Source organism: Entelurus aequoreus, linkage group LG08 (assembly GCF_033978785.1).
Source record: "Entelurus aequoreus isolate RoL-2023_Sb linkage group LG08, RoL_Eaeq_v1.1, whole genome shotgun sequence".
Classification (NCBI taxonomy): Eukaryota; Metazoa; Chordata; class Actinopteri; order Syngnathiformes; family Syngnathidae; genus Entelurus; species Entelurus aequoreus.
The window spans coordinates 27573174-27599464 of NC_084738.1; the positions used below are offsets into that span (position 1 = coordinate 27573174).

The following is a 26291-nucleotide window of genomic DNA, read 5'->3' on the forward strand; positions in this document are numbered from 1 at the left end:
CTCAAATCATCTCGCTCTCCACCCACTTTACTTTTGGTGCTACTGTGGCTTCGCAGCCCACAAACCCTCTATGTCTGTCTGCATGCATGTCCCTTTTTTGTTTTTGCATTTGTCTGTGTCAGCTCCCAGCTTTTCCCATCTAGTTGACCTGATCAAAGCTGCGTAACAGCAAGCAAGGTCTTCCAAATGTGCGGCACATGTGTGTGCTTGTACATGTCTTGCCTCTCAACTTTTCAGCACACATTAGAAATGATTTTACAACAGAGAAATCGAGGCCATAATCGAGTCGATTTCACACTATTTTATGCCATTTCACAGCATTTAGACTAAAATAACTGCGCATGATCTTTTTGCAAATATTTTTGCACATATACCTGTACAGTCAACGAATGCTTCCTTTAAAAAAAAACTATAGGCTGACTCCACCATTACTTAGACTTTTTGTCACATACTTTGTGTTTGAAGTGTTACAAATAGCCAAAATCGTAAAATATGCTGAACTCCCTAAGAGCCAGCCTCCACTGCATAGACATTTAAGTTTTGCACAACAGCTTTGACATATTTTTGACCAAAATCTATAACTCTGACAGAAGAACTTAACCAAAGACATGTATTTACTGCAGTTTTAAGGATTATAGACAAAAAACACCTGTATACTGTACGATTGGATGCTATATTGTATGATTGTGTTCAATTGGTGATACATTTTCAAGTGAAACTAATTGTACGACAAAGCACAACTGTAGAAAACGTATTTACTTCAAAACTACAAAGACTTCAAAGAAGAAAACAAAAAAAGAAAAGAAAATGATTAAATGCAGTAAGTCCAAAACCCAAAAACCATGTGAACAAATCATATTATGAATTGCAACATGCCAAAACGGACAACATTTACCATGTACTAGGAATGTAAGGATATGAAAATGTAATATCACGGTTATTGTCACCAAAATTAGCCCGATTACCATTATTATCACGGCATTGTTGAATTTGCTTAAAAAGTAGTAATACAAACACTGAAATCTAATCTTAAAGATGTAAATGTGTTAATTTTAGCATTTAAGATAGCTAACAATTAGCATGCTAATTTCTGCCACAAGTATTGGGCAGGGTTTTTTGAAATTGCGGTCTTAAATCATAGCTTGGCGAAAATTGTTTTTGACACGGTAATGCTAACCGTGCTTTATTATATCGGTAATCGTTATGTCCCTATTGTGTATAGGCTACACAAATAAATATTATTCTTGGTCAATACATGTCAACATTGGAATATGGAAGGAAATTGTATCACCTTATCCTGAAAGCAAATGGTACAATCCGGTGTGTATATTTTCTTAGACTTTCTTTCTCATTTCACATTGAAACTATTCATTTCTCAAAAGAATGTAAAAACTTAAATCCGTTGTGTCTAATATCATCACCAGTCCTCCTCCGTGAACCAGGAAGTAGCCACTAGCTCATTATTAGAGGAACAAACAAGGATAACAATCATACAGATCCCCGATTTCAGGACCTTTGTCTTACTTATTTGAGGTTTGTGTCACAATAGAATAGTTCCAAAAATGGTACATTCCCTTTGTCTTACATCGACTTTTGTGAACCAGACCGTGGCCTGCTAGCATATTGCTTCTGAATCAAATTAAAATAGCGCTTGCCTATTTTTCCAGTTCTGTCTGACAAAAAAAGATATTGTTCCATTGTCTAACGCGGTCTCTGTATACCAAGAGGGACAGGTTGTCATACCAACGAACAAACAAGGATTTCCCTTTACAGAGTGCCGTTCTAATTTGTCTGTCAGTTAACATACTCGGTCTATTTCTTGCTTATTGCAGTCAGTTTATGACAGGGAAATTCAACTAAATTGTTTTGGGGACCACATTGACATGCACCTGGGGATAGGTTGATTGGCAACACTAAATTGTCCCTAGTGTGTGAATGTGAGTGTGAATGTTGTCTGCCTATCTGTGTTGGCCCTGCAATGAGGTGGCGACTTGTCCAGGGTGTACCCCGCTTTCCGCACGAATGCAGCTGAGATAGGCTCCAGCACCCCCCGCGACCCCCTAAGGGACAAGCTGTAGAAAATGGATTGATGGATGGATTTCCAGAAAGCTAAGGACCGGAGGGGCGGACTTCTCCCTTTACTATTATTCTTATTTTGTATATTCCAGAGAACCAACGCACTCTATAGTAGACATTTGATTTTGGTCTGTGTATTTGGTCAGAGTTAAGGCTGGTATATACTCTCGCGTCGTGTAGCTTGTATCCCCTCCGACGGCTTCGTGTTTGATTTGTAGTTCTTCCTTGAGGGGTGGCCCCAAACTTCTAATTCTCTTCCAAAACACTAAGGGGCAGTGTCTCCAGAAGGAGAAACTGCAGACTAGATACTGTGTATTTCCTTCCTGAACCACAACATCAACAACTTTGTCTACACTGGAACTAATCATTCACAATAATCAGGTTACTTTAAATGGACGTTTTACTTATTAACTTTTGTGAAGATGGACTGTGCATCTTCTGAACGAGTCGCGGCAGAGGGCTTTATTATTTGCAACAATATTTGTCCGATATTCAACATGTAATTGTAAATAAACAAAACTGTTAAATAGCATGCTGGCGGTTATCTCCGTGGTCATGTTCAGAGTTCACAAATGTTTGTAAATATACCGTGCCTGAAAGATTATTGACGTAGAATGTGGAGTGTTGTGTGTGACAGAAAAAGACGCGTGAGCATGAGAAAGAATGTGTCGGAGTTGAACTTGTTAGCACAAGATTCGTAATAAAAGTTAAGTGTCGTACTTTCACTTTGTGACTTCTTCTGGACGCAACAACAACACAATAAGCTGAAAACACCCACATTCAGTAATTATTTTCAGACCACACCGAGATATTAAGTACACAATATCAGTTTTCATGCAAATTTTTAATCACTGTTGTTTCATTTAATCCAATAATGTGTGCATTTCAAGCAAAAAGTCTGCTCGCCTGTGCTCAGGGAGCCTCCCTGGCCAAAACTGACCAATCACAGCTCTGCATTCTGCGTCGCCGGCGATTCGAACCTAGGATTTTTGGGAAGTGCACGTAGGCTACACAGGAGACTACGCAGGGGGAGGGAGGACGACGGCGTCGCCTACGCGAGCCACGCGACGCGAGAGTATACACCAGGCTTTACAGGAGCGCTCTGCTGTTTTTAAGGACCCTCAGCCAAAAAGCAACTTAAGGATCATCTATACGACAGCACTCTATTGTTTTTAAGAATCACCTGAATAAATGTGAGTCTCTCGCAAGTTTTTTTAACCCGCAGTCCATCAGTTGAATAACCGAAATTATTAAAAAGAGAGGACCTAAAATGTGAGGAACACCACTAATATAACTAAAGTTTAACAAATGACTACTGACTTCATCTGTAGTAAACAAGCTACAGCAACAGCTTAGTTACATAAATCACATTAAGAAAAACATTTGTAACTGCCAAAAATGAATGTACTCAAAGGGGTGCATGAGAAACGCTTTAGTTAAGTAAATCCCAAGTTTGGACCCCAGTGTTCTATGTTTGCTAGAAAGGTTAAAATGTCAACGCATGGATCTGCCAATGTGTTTAAAGTGCTCCAAGTTCCTCTATACAACAGGAGCACTCTCGTGTTATTCGGTATTTGATGCAAAAATGTTTGTCTCCCAAAGTTTGAACTCAACTCGGGGGCTGGCATGCCGTCATTACCAGGCCAAATTTGGCAAAAAAAAAAATTCATCTGACATCACATGGACAATGATAAGACCTTCTGGAGGAAAGTTATGTGGTCAGATGAAACAAAAGTTGAGCTGTTTGGCCACAATACCCAGCAATGTGTTTGGAGGAGAAAAGGTGAGGCCTTTAATCCCAGGAACACCAGGCCTACCGTCAAGCATGGTGGTGCTAGTATTATGCTCTGGGCCTGTTTTGCTGCCAATGGAACTGGTGCTTTACATAGAGTAAATGGGAGAATGAAAAAGGAGGATTACCTCCAAATTCCTCAGGACAACCTAAAATCATCAGCCTGGATGTTGGGTCTTGGGCGCAGTTGGGTGTTCCAACAGGACAATGACCCCAAACATACGTCAAAAGTGGTAAAGAAATGGCTAAATCAGGCTAGAATTAAGGTTATAGAATGGCCTTCCCAAAGTCCTGACTTTAACGCTTGGACAATGCTGAAGAAACAATTCCATGTCAGAAAACCAACAGAATTAGCTGAACTGCACCAATTTTGTCAAGAGAAGTGGTCAAAAATTCAACCAGAAGCTTGTGGATGGCTACCAAAAGTGCCTTATTGCAGTGAAACTTGCCAAGGGACATGTAACCAAATATTAACATTGCTGTGTGTATACTTTTGACCCAGCAGATTTGGTCACATTTTCAGTAGACCCATAATAAATTCATAAAAGAACCAAACTTCATGAATGTTTTTTGTAACCAACAAGTATGTACTCCAATCACAAAAAATAAGAGTTGAAGAAATTATTGGAAACTCAAGACAGCCATGACATTATGTCCTTCACAACTGTTTGTAAACTTTTGACCACGACTGTATACATCAATTTTCAATGATGTGCATCTAATTATATTTGGACTTTTTGTTAACAAAGATTTTTGATTTATTTTGCTTGGCTGTCAATGACGTAAACATACTGATGTTCATTAACTTCACCTACCGACAGACTCAACCCCCTTTTTAAAGCCAGACAGTTTTTTAAGTGTCAAGGTTAAGACAGGTTTATCAGTCATGAGCTCCGCTTTCCATCTTCCAGACCTCTTTTTTTACATTCACCTAGTCCTCAACCGAGGGATTTGGACTGCGATTGGTCCTCAAGGGTGCCTTTCAGGCACATGTTTTTAGAAATCCACTGCAAATAGGTCACCTTAGGTTACTAGGATTTCATAGAATTGTTTTTCCACCTTTGAAGAATGAAAGGATTTAGGCCATCAAGAGGGCTTAGTTGACTTGTAGATAAGAAAAAAAACAAGGAGCCTCGATAATCCTTAAAAAGTGGAAAGAAACTTAATCATCTTTATTTGTTTTTTATAAAAATTGTCTTGACGTTGACTATTTATTATCAGCGTGCTTTGGCAAAAGTATGAAAGCGCTTTAAACAGAAATTCATCTGCTATCTTCTGAAAATTGCCCCTACATTTTTTTCAGTTGGATTCATTTTCCTCTCTTTATTTGTATTGCAACACACAACTGAACATTCTCTATAGTAATCATTTGGTTGGACTGAACTTTTTCATAAATTGCTGAGTTTTAGCTTACTTTGTCAGTTACAGCCTTCGTAAAAAACCACCAGCGTCAGATGGCTCAATGACGTTATTTGCTACCAAGTGACTTCATTTCAAAATACATCAGACAAAATAAAATGCTTGGCGTGGACCCTCATGTTCTAATGCGCAAATTAAAGTCACTACTTTGTCCTTGTTGTTTTGTTTCAGGGTGATTTATCTTCAAGTGAGCATGAACGACGGTCTGTCTTTCATCAGCAGCAATGTGCACATCACCACCACAGAGTGTGTAAGTGGAAGCTTCTTTTTCTAATTTATTTCGAGGAATAATTTCGGATGTTTTTGATATCTTTTATTTGCAGCATACGGTTCAGAGTCATCTTTGTGTTAACCAAGGGATTCCGTTTAGCTTCATCTGACTTTTTTTTTCCAGCCCGAGACGTGAAGGCAGGATAGTAATGGTTGATATAATTACAAAGTTTCCTGATAATTTTGAGGGAAATGAGTTTGAGAGAAGAAGCTGGAATAAATATTGCAATATTATCTCATTTGAACTAAGCCGTGTTTATAAGATATACAATTTTATAGCGGTTACAGAGTGTTACAAATATTATGTTGGCAGAAAATGCTTTTCTTTCTCATTTCTTCTCATTGTTATTCTCTATTTAGTCCTTCCTCAGACAAAATATGTCTACTTTTTAATTCATAATAATGTAGCTAACAGTGTGTATACTATAACTTGTCAAATCACAACAGGTATTGTCGATCGATATATTGGAGGTGTGAGCACAGTAAACTCATATAAAAGTAAAATTATAGGTCAAATACAGTGTATTTAAATACTGTATGTTTGTATACTTGTTGGCTAAATTGTGTTTTGTTTTGTTTTTTTGCGTACCTACAAGGCCTTCCCTCCCTATACACAGATCACACGCTGTGCTTATGGCCATGTGATGCGTGAAGTCCATATAAATGTCAATTAATGGGGTGCTTCATTTTAAGTCTTACCGCAAACATATTCCAAGCTGCCTCCTGCTCCATCACTGATAAGAATATAATGGAAAATTACCCCTCCTCGTCCCACTGGCTACTGGGGCACACAGAGTAAGTGCTTGTCTTGAAAGGCAGTGGTACTGGGTTTAAATCCTGTGTACAGCATAGCATGGTTTGGTGTAAACCCAAGATGCAGAGACGGCAGGCGGAATGCTGGAAAATAAGGATATGTATATATAATGACTAAAAATTCAAAGCTATTGTAGCGAGGAAGTGCACAACACTGAACAGGACAATGATCCAGAGGATAAGGCTAGTATATCAGAATCAGATTTAGAAATACTTTATTAATCCCCAAAGGGAAATTAAAATTTTCAGCACAATGCCATTCAAGATCAGACAAACATTACAGGGAGACAGAACAGGATCGCTGACGGGTCTGCCAACTTCCGGCGCCCCTTACAAAAAAGGTGAGAAACAGGTAAACAATGAGGGGGGGTAAGGAAAAAGAAATTGGTCTAAGCCTGGGCCCCTGGAGAGGGGGTCCAGATTGAGGCCAAGGGGAAAAAACAACTCATATCCATAGCACACACCAAACATCAAACATCATATGTGTTGGCAACCATGAATAGTTGTGTCCTGATTGCCAATCAGAGACAGGTAAAAGAGGCAGTGCTCAGGTCATAAACAAGTGTCATGGAGGGTCATGACATCCTGGTCAGAGTTGGGATAGGAAGGTTTATAAAAGTATGTTTTATAATGGTTAAAATTGTTATTTTGCAAAACAACAACAAAATATATTAAACAATAAGTTTTAGTACTATGCATGCATCAAATCAAATTCAAGTTTGATTAACAAAGTATTTAAAAAAATTAACACAGAGGGGCCCCAAATAAAATTCTGTTTAGGGCCCCAATTTATCCTGGGCATACCTGCATATATTATCAGTAAAAAAACAAGTTAACTTTGCATTTATCATAATTATTGGTCATTACTGTGTTCTATTGTGTATTCATTTATTCCAAAACCAAATATTTTGGCTAAATATGGCAATTTATCAAGGTATAATTTGGGGTACCGACCATTGCTACTACTTTGGACTGTGTGTGTGTGTGTGTGTGTGCGTGTGTGTGTGTGCGTGTGCGTGTTCGTGCGTGTGTGCGTGTTTGTGCACTATGTCCTTCATTCATCAAATTAAAGTGAATTTGCCACTGCCATGGCAACAATGAATCACCCGCTGTAGGAGGTCTATAACGGTGGAGGTCTATAACGCAGATAACAAGGTCATGGAATATACAAATTACCTGATGTGAAGGCAACAGAGTCATTTTGCACCATTACCTCATCCCTTTGCCAACTAATCAACTGTTTTCATGAAACTCACTGACTAATTTGAAGGCCTTCTAGGAAACTGTCATTAGATCTCGATGTCTGACTCTCAATGACGGACTTACCCCTGATTTCAGATAAATAGCCCGTGTCCTTTTGCCGCAAGATTCATAGGCTTAAGTCAAACCACATCTGATCCATATCTGCGGTCTGTAATGAGAACCATATTTAGCTTGTGGACATTCACCCCGAATATAGTGATGGATTCGTTTTGGAAGCCCGCCTTGGAGACTGTCATCGAGGAAAAAAGACTAAATGTTGAAAGACACAAATGACCTGTTATTTTTATGAAAGTTCGATTTTTGCTTCTTTCCGATTCCTGATTAATTGAAGTTTTATGCAACAGTAAAGCAAGCAGGACAAGTTAGTCATAGGTTCACAATTCTACCCTGTAGTCATTGTGTGGGATCCTACCTTTTAGGCGGGGGTCGGCAACCCGCGGCTCTAGAGCCGAATGCGTCTCTTTAGCGCCGGCGTAGTGGCTCTCTGTAGCTTTTTCAAAATTGTATGAAAAATGGAAAAAGATGAGGGGAAAAATATGACACAAGCCTCCCTAATTGTTAGAAATCACACTGTTTATATTAAACATGCTTCAGTAATTAGAGACTATTTGGCAAGCACTGTTTTGTCCTACTAATTTTGGCGGTCCTTGAACACACCGTAGTTGATTTACATGTATAACTTTCTCCGACTTTCTAAGACATGTTTAATGCCTCGCCTTTTTTGTCTCATTTTGTCCACCAAACATTTTATGCTGTGCGTGAATGCACAAAGGTGAGCATTGTTGATGTTATTGACTTGTGTGGAGTGATAATCAGGCATATTTGGTCACAGCGTGACTGCAAGCTAATCAATGCTAACATGCTATTTAGGCTAGCTGTATGTACATATTGCATCATTTTGCCTCGTTTGTAGGTATAATTGAGCTAATTAAATATCCTTTAATTCCTTTTAACTCAATTTATATTTGCATGTCTCCTGACACATTATCTGTATGTAATATTGGCTGCATTTCTGATAGCTGTTTGTGTGCAATGTTGTTCCACACCACAGCAAACATTACCCAGTTTGCAAAGATTGTAATAAATCCATTAGAAGAAGACAGTCTGCCGTTTCCTTTAACTTGGACACACATCTATAACTTTGGCATTTCTAAGCCAGTCATTTCCAGGAGTTATCTCACCCTCTGAGAAGCCTTCGTTTTACCAATGATTTTGAATGATGTAAAAATGTGTAGAATAAATATTACATTTCAACATTTCTGTCAACAAAGATTTGCGTCAGCCATTTTGATGGTAGGCTAATATAGCTATTATAGACACTTACATCATGTGTTGTCTTCATTATAACACTTATACAAGGCTTTTAATTTTTTGCGGCTGCAGACAGATTTTATTTTTGTATTTTCGGTCCAATTTGGCTCTTTCAACATTTTGGGTTGCCGACCCCTGCTTTAAAGTTATGCTTTTGTACCCTTGACTCTTATGACTTGCAAACATACCTCCACCTTCTTGGTCTAACTCTAATAAGTCACAGCTTGGAGTCCAAACATTAGACCTCTGAGTAACTTTAATCATCATTGATAGTGTTGTGGTTTGTATTGATGTTTTATACACTGCCCTATGTCTTCACAGTTTGATGGCACTATTCTCCTCATCACCCTGCTGGTGTTGTTTCTCCTGTTAGCCTTGCTTCTCATGTGGTGGTTCTGGCCTCTCTGCTGCACAGTGGTAAGAACATTAAAAGGTTGTTCTAAAAATGTTCAAAACACCAAATCTTTGATCCTGTTGAATCCCGTTGTTTCTACCACTATGAACGTGTCATTTCTGGTGCTTTTTTCTAGGTGATCAAAGAACCTCCTCCTCCACCTCCTCCTGAGCCTGTAAGTTGGAAAACTCACTAAAAACAGAATACAGTATCACACCTAAGGCTTTCTACTTGCATAATGTGGATATGATGGGTCTTTTGCTCAGTAATAACAGTGTTTCTCATGCATGTAATTATTTATGGCGGCTCGCCACAGATACACTTGGACAGCCACAAATATATTTGTCACTACCTGTAAATAATTATTCATATTTATGAACTTTTCTGCCTTGTTGCTTATTCTGCACCCTTTAGCTTCGAATGTGAAGTATGTTTCATGTTACAATCGTCGCTTTCAATCGGTGCAGAAGAAGATATGTACGAATTTCCCGTATTTCATGTTTGCTGTTATTCGCTCATTGCAAACAAAAAACAACACAACCCAACACCACGGAGAGATTATATACCGATGGAAAATGCGGAATAAATTAGGTATTATTGTACGATCTAACAAGAATCAAGATGAAGGAAATATTCAGCGTTTGTAGAAACAAAAAAAGGTACCTGTGATGAATTTTGTTTTTTGTTTTTCTTGTTACAATGTTGGATACACATAGTAAACAATGCCGACGCATCAAATCATGAAGTTCATGTATTTTGGGGTGAGCATGCATGCAGTTGTGGATGTATCTGTTTGCAGGGTTTAGCGGTCTGGCTATGTACTTGCACTGTATTTAGACATTAAAGAGGCCCTATTGTGCAAAATACATTTTAATTAACCTCTTGGAACCTGTTTCTGTGTATTTGGGATCCCCGTACGTCACAAAAATTTGAAATCAAACCATGGAGTCATGGCAGGGAGATATTTATAAACAATCTTGCCTTCTTCCAAACGAGCCGTTTGGAACTTGACACTTAAATGACGTATTTTGCTTTAGTAACGTCAGCGGGTATCTGTCCGCCATTTTTCTTCAGTTGTATTCCAAAGTTGAAGCCATTACAACTCTATCTGATGGTCTAACTTCTTGTTGTGGGGCAGACTGGCTCACACATGCATGCTAAAATCCTTCGCTGTTGCCATTTTCTATTAAAAAGTAGGGTACTTATAGCTGTCAGTAGACTCGATATGACAGCACTAAAACTACAACATGGCTGACAGGGTGTTGACGCAGTCAAAGGTGGTTTGGCCTGGAGGACGACTTTTGGACGTAAATAAGGCGCATTCTAATGAGGCAGTCAGAGAGAAGCTTGAAGATGATCTATAAAACTGCATTTATGCAAATGTTTGACCAAAGCACCACCATTACATGTTTTGTAGACTACAAGGAAGTGTTTTCAATGGAGAAAAACAAATCATAATACTGTACAAAGTGATTCAAAAAGAATACGCCAAAATTATCACTCAATATTTGATAAATGAAAAACAATAGAAAACCTAGCTTGAACACTAGGGCTGCAACAACTAATCGATTAAATCGATTAAAATCGATTATAAAAATGCGCAGAGGCTACTTTTATTTTTTTTAATTTTTTAATAAACCTTTATTTATAAACTGCAACATTTACAAACAGCTGAGAAACAAAAATCAAAATAAGTATGGTGCCAGTATGCTGGTTTTTTTTCAATAAAATACTGGAAAGGATAGAAATGTAGTTTGTCTCTTTTATCCAATTATTAATCAATTATTTGAAGTAATAATCGACAGATTAATCGATTATCAAATTAGTTGTTAGTTGCAGCCCTATTGAACACATGTGTTGTACATAACTCCATCCATCCATCCATTTTCTACCGCTTATTCCCTTCGGGGTCGCGGGGGGCGCTGGAGCCTATCTCAGCTACAATCGGGCGGGAGGCGGGGTACACCCTAGGACAAGTCGCCACCTCATCGCAGGGCCAACACAGATAGACAGACAACATTCACACACTAGGGCCAATTTAGTGTTGCCAATCAGCCTATCCCCAGGTGCATGTTTTTGGAGGTGGGAGGAAGCCGGAGTACCCGGAGGGAACCCACGCAGTCACGGGGAGAACATGCAAACTCCACACAGAAAGATCCCGAGGCCGGGATTGAACTCACGACTACTCAGGACCTTCGTATTGTGAGGCAGACGCACTAACCCCTCTTCCACCGTGCTGCCCCTGTACATAACTCTTGAGCATTTATTTCATGCATTACAAGTGTTCAATATGGCCACCACCGGCAACACGGACAACATCAAGACGATATGATAATTCCTCTCAAACGCGCCCCAGGATGTCGCGATCCACCGATTGCTGCTGTTATTCCATCTTTCATGTCATCAAGGTCTTCCAGGACTCTTTCCTTTACACAAGCTGCCAGTTTCTTTAAACTGTTCTGTTGAGGAGTCGCCATTTTGAGGGTAAATGACCATGTGGTCTTCCTACAATTGAACGGAGCCGAAAGGATTACATAACCACAACGGTGAAATTGTAGCACAATAAAACTTGGATAACTCCTGTGCGAAATGACCATTGATTCAGTCTATTACAATGGTTTAGAACTGAATAAATGTGTGAAGATTTTGGCGTATTCTTTTTGAATCACCATGTACAACCCCTTTAAGTCAAGCTTCAGGCCAAGAGGAAAGAAAACTTTTTTTTGATAAAGTATTATATTCATCTAATCATGGCACATGCATTATAACACTGACATGTGACATGCAGTGACATAAATGCTGCTAAAAACAGCTTTTTTTACGCACTCTCTGAATAATCAGCGAGTGTGCAGGCGTACATAATGTTGTGACCGGGTAAATCTACATGTTAATGTTGTCGACTGTGTCTGGAAAAAAAAATAGCGTTGATGACTTCAAGATATATACATCTACATCCTGGTACAGTTCATGAAGATTGACATACTGCTTGCCAAACTGTACAGCAGGGAAGGGGTTCATACGGCCCCATTCCTGGATGGATCTCACGTAAGAGGAAGGTGGGGGGTTAATCACTTTGCAATGCAGTCTGCTGAAATTGATAGATGGCGGCAATCTACATAGCAACTGACGTTGTGGTCAACGTTGGAATTGCCACAAAACACATTTTAAGATATTCAACACTCTACTGCCATCTGGCGGCTAAAGTGGATAGTGCATCCCCCAATTCGTCACGTTTCATGTGTCGGGTAAACCGTGACAAATGGGGCCATATGAATCCCCTTTTTACTGTACCAGAGTCACAAATTAAAATGTAAAAATACATTCTTTAAAATATAATGGATTCTTCCATGGCCAATGCACCACTTTTCTAAAAAGTATGTATAAAAATGCACATGTAATTGTATATGTTATACAAAAATGTATATCTACTTATCTTGTAGGAATCAGATGATGAAGATGGTCTGCCAAAGAAGAAGTGGCCCACTGTAGATGCTTCATATTATGGAGGAAGAGGAATCGGAGGCATTAAAAGAATGGAGGTGACAAGATGACAAATGCATGTTAACAGACTATATGAACATAGCCTGATAAAAAAAAATGTATGTGTTTAAAAAGGTGCGATGGGGCGGTAAGGGCTCCACTGAAGAAGGGGCAAAGTTGGAGAAACCGAAGAATGCCGTGGTGAAAATGCCAGAACAGGAATACGAACCCTTCGAGCCAAAACCCAAGAAATCTCCTAAAAAGGCGCCTCAGAACCGGAAGTGGTACACACCCATCCGGGTAAAGAATGCCTTCAGTGTCCACAACTCTGCTTCTCTTCATACTGTTAGGATAGCCTCAGGATAATCCCAGCACACTGAGCAATGTAGAAAAAGGCTCCAGTGTAGTCAGCAGTCAGTATCTGCACACGCCTTATGCTGGAAAGCGTATTTTTCTACAAGTAGCCATTTATTGACTTATTTTAAGTGTTTATATATACAACTGCATGACCATGATATTCAACATACATTATATACATTCCACAAACAAAATAACAGCTTCCCTGGAGTTTACAAGTCTGCCATGTTACAGCTTTTTCCCCAGTGCATTTTTGAGCGCTTGCCAGCCAGTTTGACTGAAATCAGACAGGCTGAGAGGCCGAAAGTTTCATAATTATAGCTGCATTTTTTTCTCAACACAAGACTTTGACACATCTAAAGAAATATACTAACATCTACTCCAAACACTGCAGCATTATTAGATTAGGCGCCAGTTATAATTGTGTTAAAGCAAGCGAACAGCGCTCTGTGTAACAACACTGGCGATTCATTAGGTAGTGCAGTGCTTACTGTTATCTCTACACACTGCTAGTGGAACTGTGCAGCCTGTGTATTTTGTATGAGGCAGCACATCAGGCCCCGGTTCTGCTGTGATTCATGGTGAAACTCTACACTCCTCACAGTCAGTGGTAGGAAAAAGGCCAGTCACTATGCATGCTGACTGTACACACTTATGTAAGGAAAGAAAATTTCCCCTGTTCATCTAAGAATGCCACAAGGATATGCACAAATATTATACTTCTGCTTTAGCATATTTTCAAGAGATTTCTTTCAAATGCAACAGTCCCAGTTATTGCTAGGATAGTATGAACGTATTTCCTCAAATAGTGGCCTCAACTCTAGTAGACACCATGCACCCATTCAGTGCCAGAAAAAAAAATACTGTATTGACTGGAATATAAGGAAGTAGTTATTTACCTTGTAAACCGTCAAGAACGATGGGTTGTCTTAATTTCTAGTACCTCAGGATCCGAGTTTAATTGCGTCTGTGACGCAGCTTGTATCTTTGAAAACCTGTATAAAACAGTCACCCATTAAAATGAATTGAAATCATTTAAATCCTTGCTTGCCGCTTCCACACAACACCACAATATTAACATTTAACATGCCTTTAAAAAAAGAAAACAAACTTTTAGATAATAAATATTGTATAAAAACAACACAATTCATATGTATTACTAACAACTACAGTAGTTTTATGAAGTAATGTGAAAGCAATTTCCCTTGGAGAGTAGACTTCTACGATATCTACTCAAAGTAGATATCGCAGATATACGTCAAACACACAATCAGCAGCTTCTCAATATTTTCATGGTCAAATGTCCGCCGTTTGAAGATTATTTTGACCCTTGGCTAGTGTTGGACTCATTCTGCTACGGTATGGTGCAGAGTAGCAGTGCTGGTTATGTTGCACTTGAGCCAAAAGTTAATGCCAATGTGAGTCAGACACCTGATGTTTTGGTCCAATCTTACAGTTCACTGTGGCATTTGCCACGCCAACCAGCAGTATAATAATTAGCCGAGAGACAGCTTTTATCCCAAAAACCTCATAAGCTGGGGCACTTGAATCCTGAGTCACTATTGTACTCGTAATCAGGGTCTAGGCTAGTGCACATGTTTGCAGACACATTTTTTCTTACATAGTTGTTACTTCTTCATGCGTTTTGTTGTAATTGTATTGCTGGCCGGTGTCTTTGGTGCATGTAGCGTTCCCAACTGAGCGCGGCAACAACTCTCTTTAAAAAGGATATTTTTTTACAGGTTTTTGGTGAAATCATATGAAAATGAACCAATGCATTCCACCATGCAGACAACATTGTATATTGGAATATTTGAGTTTCATTACATTATAAGCCAGGAAGGCTGGAAAGCTACCCAATCTCGTCCTTGCTTTATGAATATTATGCACCCTCTTTTTTTTAATTTCTGGTCCGTGGGACCTGAGACCTCATTACCGAAACACAAATATTAATAAAGCCTCAGCAAACAACAGGAGGCATATGGCACTAAATATAATTGCTTTGATGTTTTAGGCCTTATTCTAGTTGTCTATAACCATGATCTCAAATAGATTTAAAGCCTGGGATTGACTCAATACAAACAGTCTCAAATATCCTTTTTAAAGCAGGTCCAGCTACTAAACTTCCATTTTGTTCTCCTCTGTTTCGTTTAGGGTAAACTGGATGCTATCTGGGCACTGTTTCGCCGGGGTTATGACCAAGTGTCTTTGATGAGACCCCAGCCCGGTGATCATGTAAGTGGCAATGCACAATGGAACTACCGTCATAATCCATCATAATCATATTGTCCATCATTTGGCCATCATTGTATTTTTCTACTTCACTCCTCATGTTGGGTTTTGCACTCGAGGTGACATAAGAGCTTTGTCCCAAATCATTTATCCATATAGTGCTTATGCATACCTTGCGTACAGAAGTAGGTAGAGTAGTCAAAAATAGTACTCAAGTAAGGGTAATAGAGTAATATGACTCAAGTAAAAGTAAAAAAAGTAGTTATCATAATGGAAAGTATTCCGTGAAAAAAAATACTCAAAAAAGCCTGTAATTTCTGATTGCACTACAGCTGTAGTGTGTGAGTGAGTGAGTGAGTGAGTGAGTGAGTGAGTGAGTGAGTGAGTGAGTGAGTGAGTGAGTGAGTGAGTGAGTGAGTGAGTGAGTGAGTGAGTGAGTGATACAGTACTACAGCATGTACCACAATAGATGCACATTTTACAGTCTGCATGACATTATTAAAGGGCTAATGTTAGCATACGCGCATCTTTAAACAAAAAATGATCGACTATTTAACGCAACCTTTCTTTCCTAGTTGGAAGCGCAATTCTTGTAGGCTGAAGTGTGGACATTTCTATACTGACACAGAGGACAGCGCAAAATACAGCTGTTATTTTTCCTACTTTTTAAGGTAAACATTGATTGAAGAGGTGGACTGCCTCACGACATACTAATATGTCACTTTGAAAGTTTGAGTACGGTCATGTGACTGCCGGCTCCGTTTGATTGGCAGAATGGAATCAAACATCACCGGTGTTTATGTTGGATTGTTGAATCAGAGTCCTGTGATAGCACCTGCAGGAACAAGTTTTTGTCACAAGCCAGAACAATACATCTTCGCAAGCAGTATTGAAGTGAAGTGAAGTGAATTATATTTATATAGCGCTTTTCTTTAGTGACTCAAAGCGTTTTGAGCGGAAGCAGGAATCGAACATGGAACCCTCAGGTTGCTGGCACGGCCACTCTACCAACTGAGCCACGCTACCGCAGTAATCAATAGCGTAAAATAAATGTAGCGATCTGAATTAAACTCAGTGTAACGGGGTAAAAGTAGTGTTTCTTCTTCATAGAAATACTAAATACGATGAAGTATGACTCTGACAATACAATTTTTCAAAAAAGTTGCTTAAAATACCAGTTATATGGAATAACACGTTTATTTTATTAGCTTAATTGTGTTTCATTATATCCATTGAACCATATCAAATTGTATGTACAATCCGCAAAGGATGTGAAAATACTAAACATCACGAAATGCCACAATTTTAGATGGTAATTTTGAATATTCCTCTCCGAATATCTTAGGCGATTTCCGTAGATTCGAGATCGGATGACGTCATAATGGTAACGCTTCTGCACTCTGACCATATCATCAGATCAGTCATACTGGAAATGCGCAAAAATTGGAAATAGTTGTGCTGTTTATCATTCACAATCTTTATGTAAGACAAAAACACATATTTTTTGTTATGCGTTCAAAATCGTAAATAAATAGCTAACAGTTGAGTCAACAGATCAAGGGTCTGCTATCATAAAACCCTCTAAAAAAATATCCAGAAACCACGAACAATATTTTATTTACATGTTATCTGATTATTAACCAATTATGAGCAATATTGTTATTATAAACGCTAACGCAGACGGCCTATTTTAGCGACGCATTGATAGCAGTGAGTTAATGGTAGCATACGCTGCTATTGTTGACACGCTTCTGCTTTGCCTCAAACTTAGTAAAAGTAAATTCTATATTATAATTCATGCATCACCTGGTAGTAGACAAATGTGGCCATGGACTGAGAGGCTCGTCAACTTTGACATCCCCCGAGATGGCAAAAAAGGCAACTTTTGTTTGTAATTGATTCTTAATCTAAACAGGATTATGTGAGCATCTCGTCTGTTGACACTCCAGTAAGAGTGGACATTGTAAGTGTAACAGTAAGTGTTTGTTTTAGTTTGGTTTATTATGCTTAGTTTGTATGTTCAGCACCTAGCAATGCTCTAATGCTATAGTTTTACAATAATGCTGCATCGGTTTAGCACTCGGCTTCTAAAACTTATTGCTCATCCTCCTTGTGTTCGAGCTCGAAAATCTAAGGTTCTGCATCATAATTGTTTCCAAAAGTAATCGTTGTTGGCTCTCACAAAGTCTGCTTGATTAGCATTGTTGTTGATGGGGAAGGAATCTGTGGTTTCTAATGCTATGTCGCGGATCTTGTGATTGGCTTGCTTGTTATGTCTCGAAATGGCTCGGGAATCTCTGTGAGATTGATACTATTTTGATCATATTTATTTACTCGCAAACTTGGTAAGTATTTTGGTGTCATAAATAAGATATACAGTATATAATAATAGCTTTGATAAAAGGACAACTTGTTTTTCCATTCTACTGATACTCTAATACTCTTAAGTAAATATAAGGGTGTAAATGTAGCATGTACTACCTACCTAAGCCTGCATATTATTTTGTATAATACTGTATGAACTTTATGAAGGTACGTTTAGATTGATTTATAGTGCAGTTAGTGTAATATTATGTACAGGATTGATGACACAGCAATTGGTACGTCAAGAACATGCATTACACGGCAACAAAACAAGCCTAGATTGTGCGTTTTGGCAAGTGTATTTTCCAAATAAAGCTCAGGTAACACTTATTTAAATTGAAAGATTACATTAAAAGATGCTTGTTTCCACTCATGGTGAACATACAACATTCCACTGCCTGGAAATGAGCTGGCCTGGAGATATTTCTGAGGCTTCATCACAAACCGCATATTGCTTCAGTGGAAAAAGGCATGATTTCTTCTTAGCGATGAGAATTGCGTCATGGAGAACCAACGAAAGTTGGCCTCGCTGGGCAGGAGAGACACAAAGGTGACGAAAATTGACTCCATAATTCTCCAGGTTGCGCTGGTGAAGACGCAGAATCAGGGCGAAATTTAGTCTCTTGAGGGCAGAAAGGGCTGTACTCCTTTGCTATGCCAAGAAAACACTCTTAAGCAAGGAATTCCTGTTAAAAGAATTATTGGAACCTTTTCTGCAAGAAAGGCATGATTTTAACTGGTGTTTGGACCAAGGCCTCATGGCTGAAAGGGAGAGATTAAGATTAGAGGATGAAAAACAAATGATAGTATAAAAACTTGCAATAATCTACACGTATTACCTCTCAACTCTTATCTGTGGATTTCTGAGATTTGGAAATAAAGCAGTAAGTATCCCAGGTATCAAAGTACAAGGATTAGAGTGAGCCGGCCCTCGTGCAAGTTCTAGAGCACATTTCAGGCCTGTAATGTGAAGCAGGTGTTGATGTGTCTATAGAAGTGTGTGACAATGAGCCAGACAGACAGACGGAAGGAAGACAGAATGAGTAAACGTTTTTTTTCCAGACTGCAAACACTAGAGTAGAGTTTCTCAAAAACTAATCTTAAAAATGTCCACAAAGAATTGCTTCATTGATTAAAAGGTCCATTTACTTGCTATTCTAAGGTTTGAGAAGAGGTGGGTAGTAACGCGCTGTGTTTACTTAACCCATGAGTCTATTTAATTCTAAACTACGTTAAGCCTCCTAAGCGACGAAAAACAGACAAGATTAAAAAAGTGTTATAAGTAAGTCATATATATATACACTACCGTTCAAAAGTTTGGGGTCACATTGAAATGTCCTTATTTTTGAAGGAAAAGCACTGTACTTTTCAATGAAGATAACTTTAAACAAGTCTTAACTTTAAAGAAATACAATCTATACATTGCTAATGTGGTAAATGACTATTCTAGCTGCAAATGTCTGGTTTTTGGTGCAATATCTACATAGGTGTATAGAGGCCCATTTCCAGCAACTATCACTCCAGTGTTCTAATGGTACAATGTGTTTGCTCATTGGCTCAGAAGGCTAATTGATGATTAGAAAACCTGTGTGCAATCATGTTCACACATCTGAAAACAGTTAAGCTCGTTACAGAAGCTACAAAACTGACCTTCCTTTGAGCAGATTGAGTTTCTGGAGCATCACATTTGTGGGGTCAATTAAACGCTCAAAATGGCCAGAAAAAGAGAACTTTCATCTGAAACTCGACAGTCTATTCTTGTTCTTAGAAATGAAGGCTATTCCACAAAATTGTTTGGGTGACCCCAAACTTTTGAACGGTAGTGTATGTTTTTAACTCTCAACACTTTAACAGCTTGAGACCTATCCATAAATATATAGGTTTTTTTATGTTATATGCTCTTTTTTGTTAAAAAAAAAAAAAAAAAAAAAAAACGTATTAAAAATTACTTTTATGATAGGAAAAACACAAAATATGGATAATTTTTTTTAAATGAGTTGCGAAGTGGAATACTTTAGATGAGATACTTACATCCTTTAATAGGTCAATAATTCAAAATAACACTGATTTTCATGCAGTATTAATTTTGGAACAATGACAGGTTTTTTTTTCCATAAACTCACACTACTTCTCCTTTTGTCTGAAAAATTTATATATTTTTTATATATAAAGTACAGACCAAAAGTTTGGACACACCTTCTCATTCAATTAGTTTTCTTTATTTTCGTGACTATTTACATTGTAGATTGTCACTGAAGGCATCAAACGTATGAATGAACACATGTGGAGTTATGTACTTAACAAAAAAAGGTGAAATAATTAAAAACATGTTTTATATTCTAGTTTCTTCAAAATAGCCACCCGTTGCTCTGCTTACTGCTTTGCACACACTTGGCATTCTCTCCATGAGCTTCAAGCACACCTGTGAAGTGAAAACCATTTCAGGTGACTACCTCTTGAAGCTCATGGAGAGAATGCCAAGAGTGTGCGAGAAAGTAATCAGAGCAAAGGGTGGCTATTTTGAAGAAACTAGAATATAAAACATATTTTCACCTTTTTTTGTTAAGTACATAACTCCACATGTGTTCATTCATAGTTCTGATGCCTTCAGTGACAATCTACAATGTAAATAGTCATGAAAATAAAGAAAACGCATTGAATGAGAGGTGTGTCCAAACTTTTGGCCTGTATTGTATACGTATAATAATAATATAATGTTTAAATGTTTTGTTATTCATACTGCTCTTGGAGAGGTAAACTTGGATTAAGTTTTCCGTCAAATGTATTTATTCTTTTATCCTATCGGCATTTAAAAAAAAATAATTATTCTGTATCTAGATTCCAAACAGACCGCAACTCTCAAAAGCCCACATTTTCAATGGAGCTTCGGAGCATGAGTTGTCGAATCTCTCCTCGCGTCCCTAAGCGGTCACGTGGTACGGCCGGGCAGCGAGGCTTCACACGCCATCATTTCCGGCTCTTCCTCTACGTGAAGCAAGCCTCGATACACGCTTCGCGGAAAGGCCCCCTCTATTACCCGACACACGCCTCAAAACCTCGCACATCACTGGATTAAGCACACTACCACCACCTGCAGGACACGGGTTTGTATGCTTCAAATCGTTCCACCTCTGAGTGAAGTGACACTTGGGGTAGCCTGTCGGATTCTCAGAGTGGCGCGTGCCACCCCCGAGACATGCCACTGAGAACAAGCTTAAACAACACATAATACGCGATATAGTGAAGCCGCAATCTTTGAAGCGCGTTGTTGCGAGAGATGATTGGTAATTTATTGATTACTGCTTGCAAACAAAAAATGTTTGGGATTGTCAGAGAGCGGGCACTATCACATGACTCTGTTTCACCAATCCAATGCAAGCACTAGCAGTGTTGATATTAACGATGTTAGAGTATAACACCGTTATTTTTTTCAGTAACGAGTAATCTATTTAATTATTATTCCCATTGCCGTTGTCGTTACTGAGAATGTGAAGTGGCACCTTACTACAGTTTGGTTGAATGAAGCACAAGCAAGAGAGGGGATGATAAAATGACTGGCAGTAACTGATAAATCCGCTGAAAAAAGGACACGATACACTAGTTTACAGACCTGGGCATTCTGCGGCCCGCGGGCCGCATCCGGCCCTTTGTGCGTCCCTGTCCGGCCCGCGTGAGGCCAATTATAAATTACAAAATCAATTTTAAAAAGTATCTATGTCGAGTGTGCAATACAACGGTGCTGCTTTTGTTTTGAAAATCGTTATTTGTATTACTTCCGTGTGGACGTATGCGTGATTGTGAGTGAATGTGAACAACTGCAATTACAAAATAAAGTTGAAAAAACATCTATGTCCTGCGCCCAATACAACTGTGCTGCTTTTATTTTGAAAAGTATTATTTATGGGCGTGTGTCCGTGTGTAACCTGCGAGTGAAGGTGCACATGCAGCGACAAGTGATGCACGGTTTACACCCGAGACGCCAAAAAGAGAAAAGTTGATGAGGAATGCCGTGTTTTCAACAACACATGAACTGCAAAGCAACGTCCCCTCACCTAAGGTGCGTGCCTGCGCAATTGTGCACTGCTCAAGCGTCCGCTGCGCGCAGCAAATATATGCCGCGCACCAAATCAAATCCCATCTGAATTATAAACAAAATAAACATATTTATTCTATGTAATTTTGCAATGCAACTTTGAGTGACAGTGACAACAAGCGGCCCTAATGGTGTTCGTCAACACCGTTCAATTGAACACCGTTCAATTATTGTAACGTCTATCGAGATGCTTCGAGGACAGGAATTATATCGATCACTTTATTGAACAAAACTGTTTATATTCGGACATAACCACACCAAAAACATGAGTAAAACAATTCTATCTCGAAAAACTAGTCATTTTCTGCCGTACAAACCAGGCCAAAACCAACTTGTCATCTGTCACCAACACGCATGGCACTAAACCACTGGTGCGTTTATGGCCACACAAAAAGTCGGACAACTCAAACACCACACAAAGTTACACTATGACTCCTCAGTCATACGTGTGCTTATTTTACTGTCATTTATTATTATGTTAATTTATATATATTAGTCATTGAATGCTGTTACACACACTATGTTGAAGTATTACTATTATTATTATTATTATTATTATTTATCTTACGGTATATATAAAAAATAATATTGAGCAAAATTTAATTGAAATATTGTCGATGTGGCCCTCCAGCAGTGCTCGGGTAGCTCATGCGGCCCCCGGTAAAAATTAATTGCCCACCCCTGCACTAGTACCATCTTTCCTCATCGCTGTCCCTCGGTTGCCAGTGTCAGCGCTCCACAATACGCGCACTCAAACACACACACCCCTCCCCTCAGCCCTCAGTAGACCAGTGTCAATGAAAATGTTGACATAACCAAAATCTTATCATATTTAATCTAGTAAGCCACTAAAGTCATCCAGCAGTTCATCGAGTTGATGGGTGGGACAAGTTCGGAATACATCCAATCACAGTTCTTTAATAGTGTCAGATATGAGAGAGTCTTGGGAGGGGTTTGGCGACAAAGTAGTAGAGCTGTTTCCTTGTCGGATGAGTTGAGTTGAGTTGAGTTTGTGTTTATTTGGAACATGCATGCATACAACATGTTACATCACAATTTCCAGTTTCTCTATTCAACATGAAGAAGCAGAACTTATTTAATCCTACCCCTTTTCCTTTACATACAGTAGTAGTTGCTAAAACTTTTGTTCACTTCCTGTTCTCAATTTATTCACAATATACTCCATAAGTAATAACAATACAAATATTTAAATAAATAATAATTACTGAAGTAAGTTATATTTCACATGGTGCGATAAATAAGATTATCTAGAAAATGAATGGATGGATGAAATAAATTCAGAATGTTTATCATGGTTCTTCTTATTTGTACTTTGTAAACACTTTAAGTTTGAAGAGTTTCTTGAAGTGGATGACATTAGTACATTGTATGATTTATTTGCTTAATCCATTCCATAATTTAATTCCACTTACTGATATACTGAAGGTCTTAAGTGTTGTACGTGCATACAAAAGTTTTAAATTAAATTTTTCTCTAAAATGATATTTATCCTCTTTTGTTGAGAAGAATTATTGTATATTATTGGGTAGCAGATTGTAGTGTGCTTTCTGTATAATTTTAGTTGTTTGCAAATTCACTTTGTCGTGGAATGCCAGTATTTTCGATTCAATAAATAAAGGCTTTGTATGTTCTCTATATCCAACATTATGTATTATTCTAACTGATCTTTTTTGTAACATGGTTAATGAATGAAGTGTACTTGTGTTGTTATTTCCCCATATTTCTGCACAATAACTCAGATACAGTAACACTAGGGAGCAGTAGAGAATATGAAGTCATTTTTGGTCTAGAACATGTTTTGCTTTATTCATTATTGACGTGTTTCTTGCTACTTTATGTTGTGTATTTTTTACATGAGATTTCCAGTTCATTTTATCATCAATAAGGAAGTTGAATTTCTGTGTGGATTGAGCATGTTCCACATCGCAATATTTGAACAAAAAAAAAGAGGACACCTTTTATTTTTGATGCTACATGATGCCATCAGCAGACAAGCCATGGATCGTGACATCGACACACACATATATATATATATATATATATATATATATATATATATATATATATATATATATATATATATATATATATATATATATATATATATATATATATATATATATATATATATATATATATATATACATATATATATATATATATATATATATATATATATATATATATATATATATATATATATATATATATATATATATATATATTTATATATATATATACATATATATATATATATATATATATATATATATATATATATATATATATATATATATATATATATATATATATATATATATATATATATATATATATATATATATATATATATATATATGTTTGTAACAATACCAACAAAATGTTGTTTTTCTTTTGTTGTTACATACAATTATTTGAGCAACATAATAAAGTAAATTAACACAGTAAATTATTTAGTTTTTTCCCAAAGCACTTCTGTGTCTAAAACTTATTCCCTGAGTTTGTAAACAATACAGAAATGTATTTAAATATCAGTAATGTAACAATATGAAACCGTCAAAAACACAGATATTTCTGAAACTAAACAGAAGAACACCAAAAACTATAGATCTTATTATGTTAGTATCGATCCAACACTGATATCAGGTACCGTCGATACGAGAACCCCCAGTTTCTTGAAGAACAGAAGCTGGTATGGCAGCAAAAGGTGTACATATTTTCTTATATTGTCAGTTTCTGTAGATGTTGTCATGTAACTTATCAAGTCCAAAGTACATGAATAATTCTCAAATAGTTTATTCAAATACGAGGGCAATAAGTTGTCATTTAAAGTCTCTCAATAGGCCACTTAGCTGTGAAGGAGGAGATGCACTGTGCAGTAAGAAGCTGTTTATAATTAGTGGTTTATGGTCGGCTAATTTGCATGACTGGAGTTCTTAAAGATTTATGAAAAATGCAGATATCAAATGAGGCACACAGTCCTTTCCGCTCTCCCTGCAACGAACCCAGTAACCTCTGCTCCAAACCACATCATTTATATTGACGTCAGCGCGCATGAGCTTGAGTTGCTTGCTCACAAAAGAAACACACACAGTCAAAATTACTGACTAGTTCTTACAAACAATTTATTCACTTAACATAAGCCTCCTCATGGGGGAATTTAGCTGTCTAAAAAGGAGGTAATAGCACACAACACGCTTAATTCTATGACATTGATGAGACTCTAGAGCAGGGGTTTCAAACTGGTTTTTCATTGAGGGCCACATCGCAGTTATGGTTGCCCTCAGAGGGCCGCTTTTAACAATGAGTAATATATGAATATACATGTATATATATATAATACATTAACAATATATTTATTTACATAAGCTGCAAAAAAAGTATTTAAATTTTATTTTAAAAACTGGCAGCTTAGTCACCAGAATTTTACAGTAAAAGCAGTGTTTTTTTAACAGAATATAAAAGAATGGAATAAATGGAATGGAATGGAGAAACAATACCACTGTCTTTAGCGGTAAAATTCAAGCAACACTGCTGCCAATTTGTTTTTTTTACCATAAAATCTTGTTGTTTTAATGTATTTTTTTTGTTGTTTTTTAATGTTTTAGTGTCTTACTGTTTGTGGAAAAAACAGTACCAAAGTTGATTTTACGGTAAAAACCTCAGTCGGCGGAATTTAATCGTAAAATCTATTGTCAATTTTACAGTCTACAATTTGATTGATCATTTGTTTTGAAATCATAAGTCAAGCAGATATATGAGTATGGTATTTATCTTTATTTTAACAAAACATATTTTGGGAATACATGATAATATAATATTTTGATTTTGAGAGTATTGAATTTTAAAAGATATGCAGTTGCATGCAGTACATGATTTTTAATGTCAAAAGGGAAAGAACAAATATATTTAGTAAGAAAAGATTAAGCATTTTATTAACACATATTATTTCCAGGCTTTCGCAGGCCACATAAAATCATGTGGCGGGCCAGATTTGGCCCCTGGGCCTTGAGTTTGACACCTGTGCTCTAGAGAGACTGTTTTTTTTTTCATACTATACACTTTACATTCATTGCAATTCTGTTCTCCTATGGAGAATTTTTAAACATTGTACTCTGGTAAATGACTACTTGCCAGAATCCTTTGGAGCTAGGGTGCCAAAGTCAGGATTTAAGAGTCATCTGGAGCACCAGCTGGCTAGACATGCTCTCACACAGGCATAAAAAAATACACACACACACACACACACACACACACACACACACACACACACACACACACACACACACACACAAAGTTAGACTAATGTCACTGCCGCCACCTCTGCCCATATGTACTTCTGATTGGACACCTGTGTCTATACCTGTATACCCTTAAAGTATGCTTGTGTGTGTCCTTAATGCAAC

General features: G+C 37.7%; 1 protein-coding gene across 1 annotated transcript in view; it reads left to right on the forward strand.

The window, feature by feature from the left end:
- Positions 1 to 26291, forward strand: part of antxr1c (ANTXR cell adhesion molecule 1c) — a 71233-nt gene that overhangs the window by 40283 nt on the left and 4659 nt on the right. Inside the window, exons 12-17 of the mRNA XM_062054949.1 lie at positions 5459 to 5537; positions 9266 to 9361; positions 9475 to 9513; positions 12779 to 12877; positions 12954 to 13118; positions 15330 to 15410. Coding sequence (XP_061910933.1) covers positions 5459 to 5537; positions 9266 to 9361; positions 9475 to 9513; positions 12779 to 12877; positions 12954 to 13118; positions 15330 to 15410 — 559 coding nt within the window. The remainder of the gene's footprint in view (positions 1 to 5458; positions 5538 to 9265; positions 9362 to 9474; positions 9514 to 12778; positions 12878 to 12953; positions 13119 to 15329; positions 15411 to 26291) is intronic.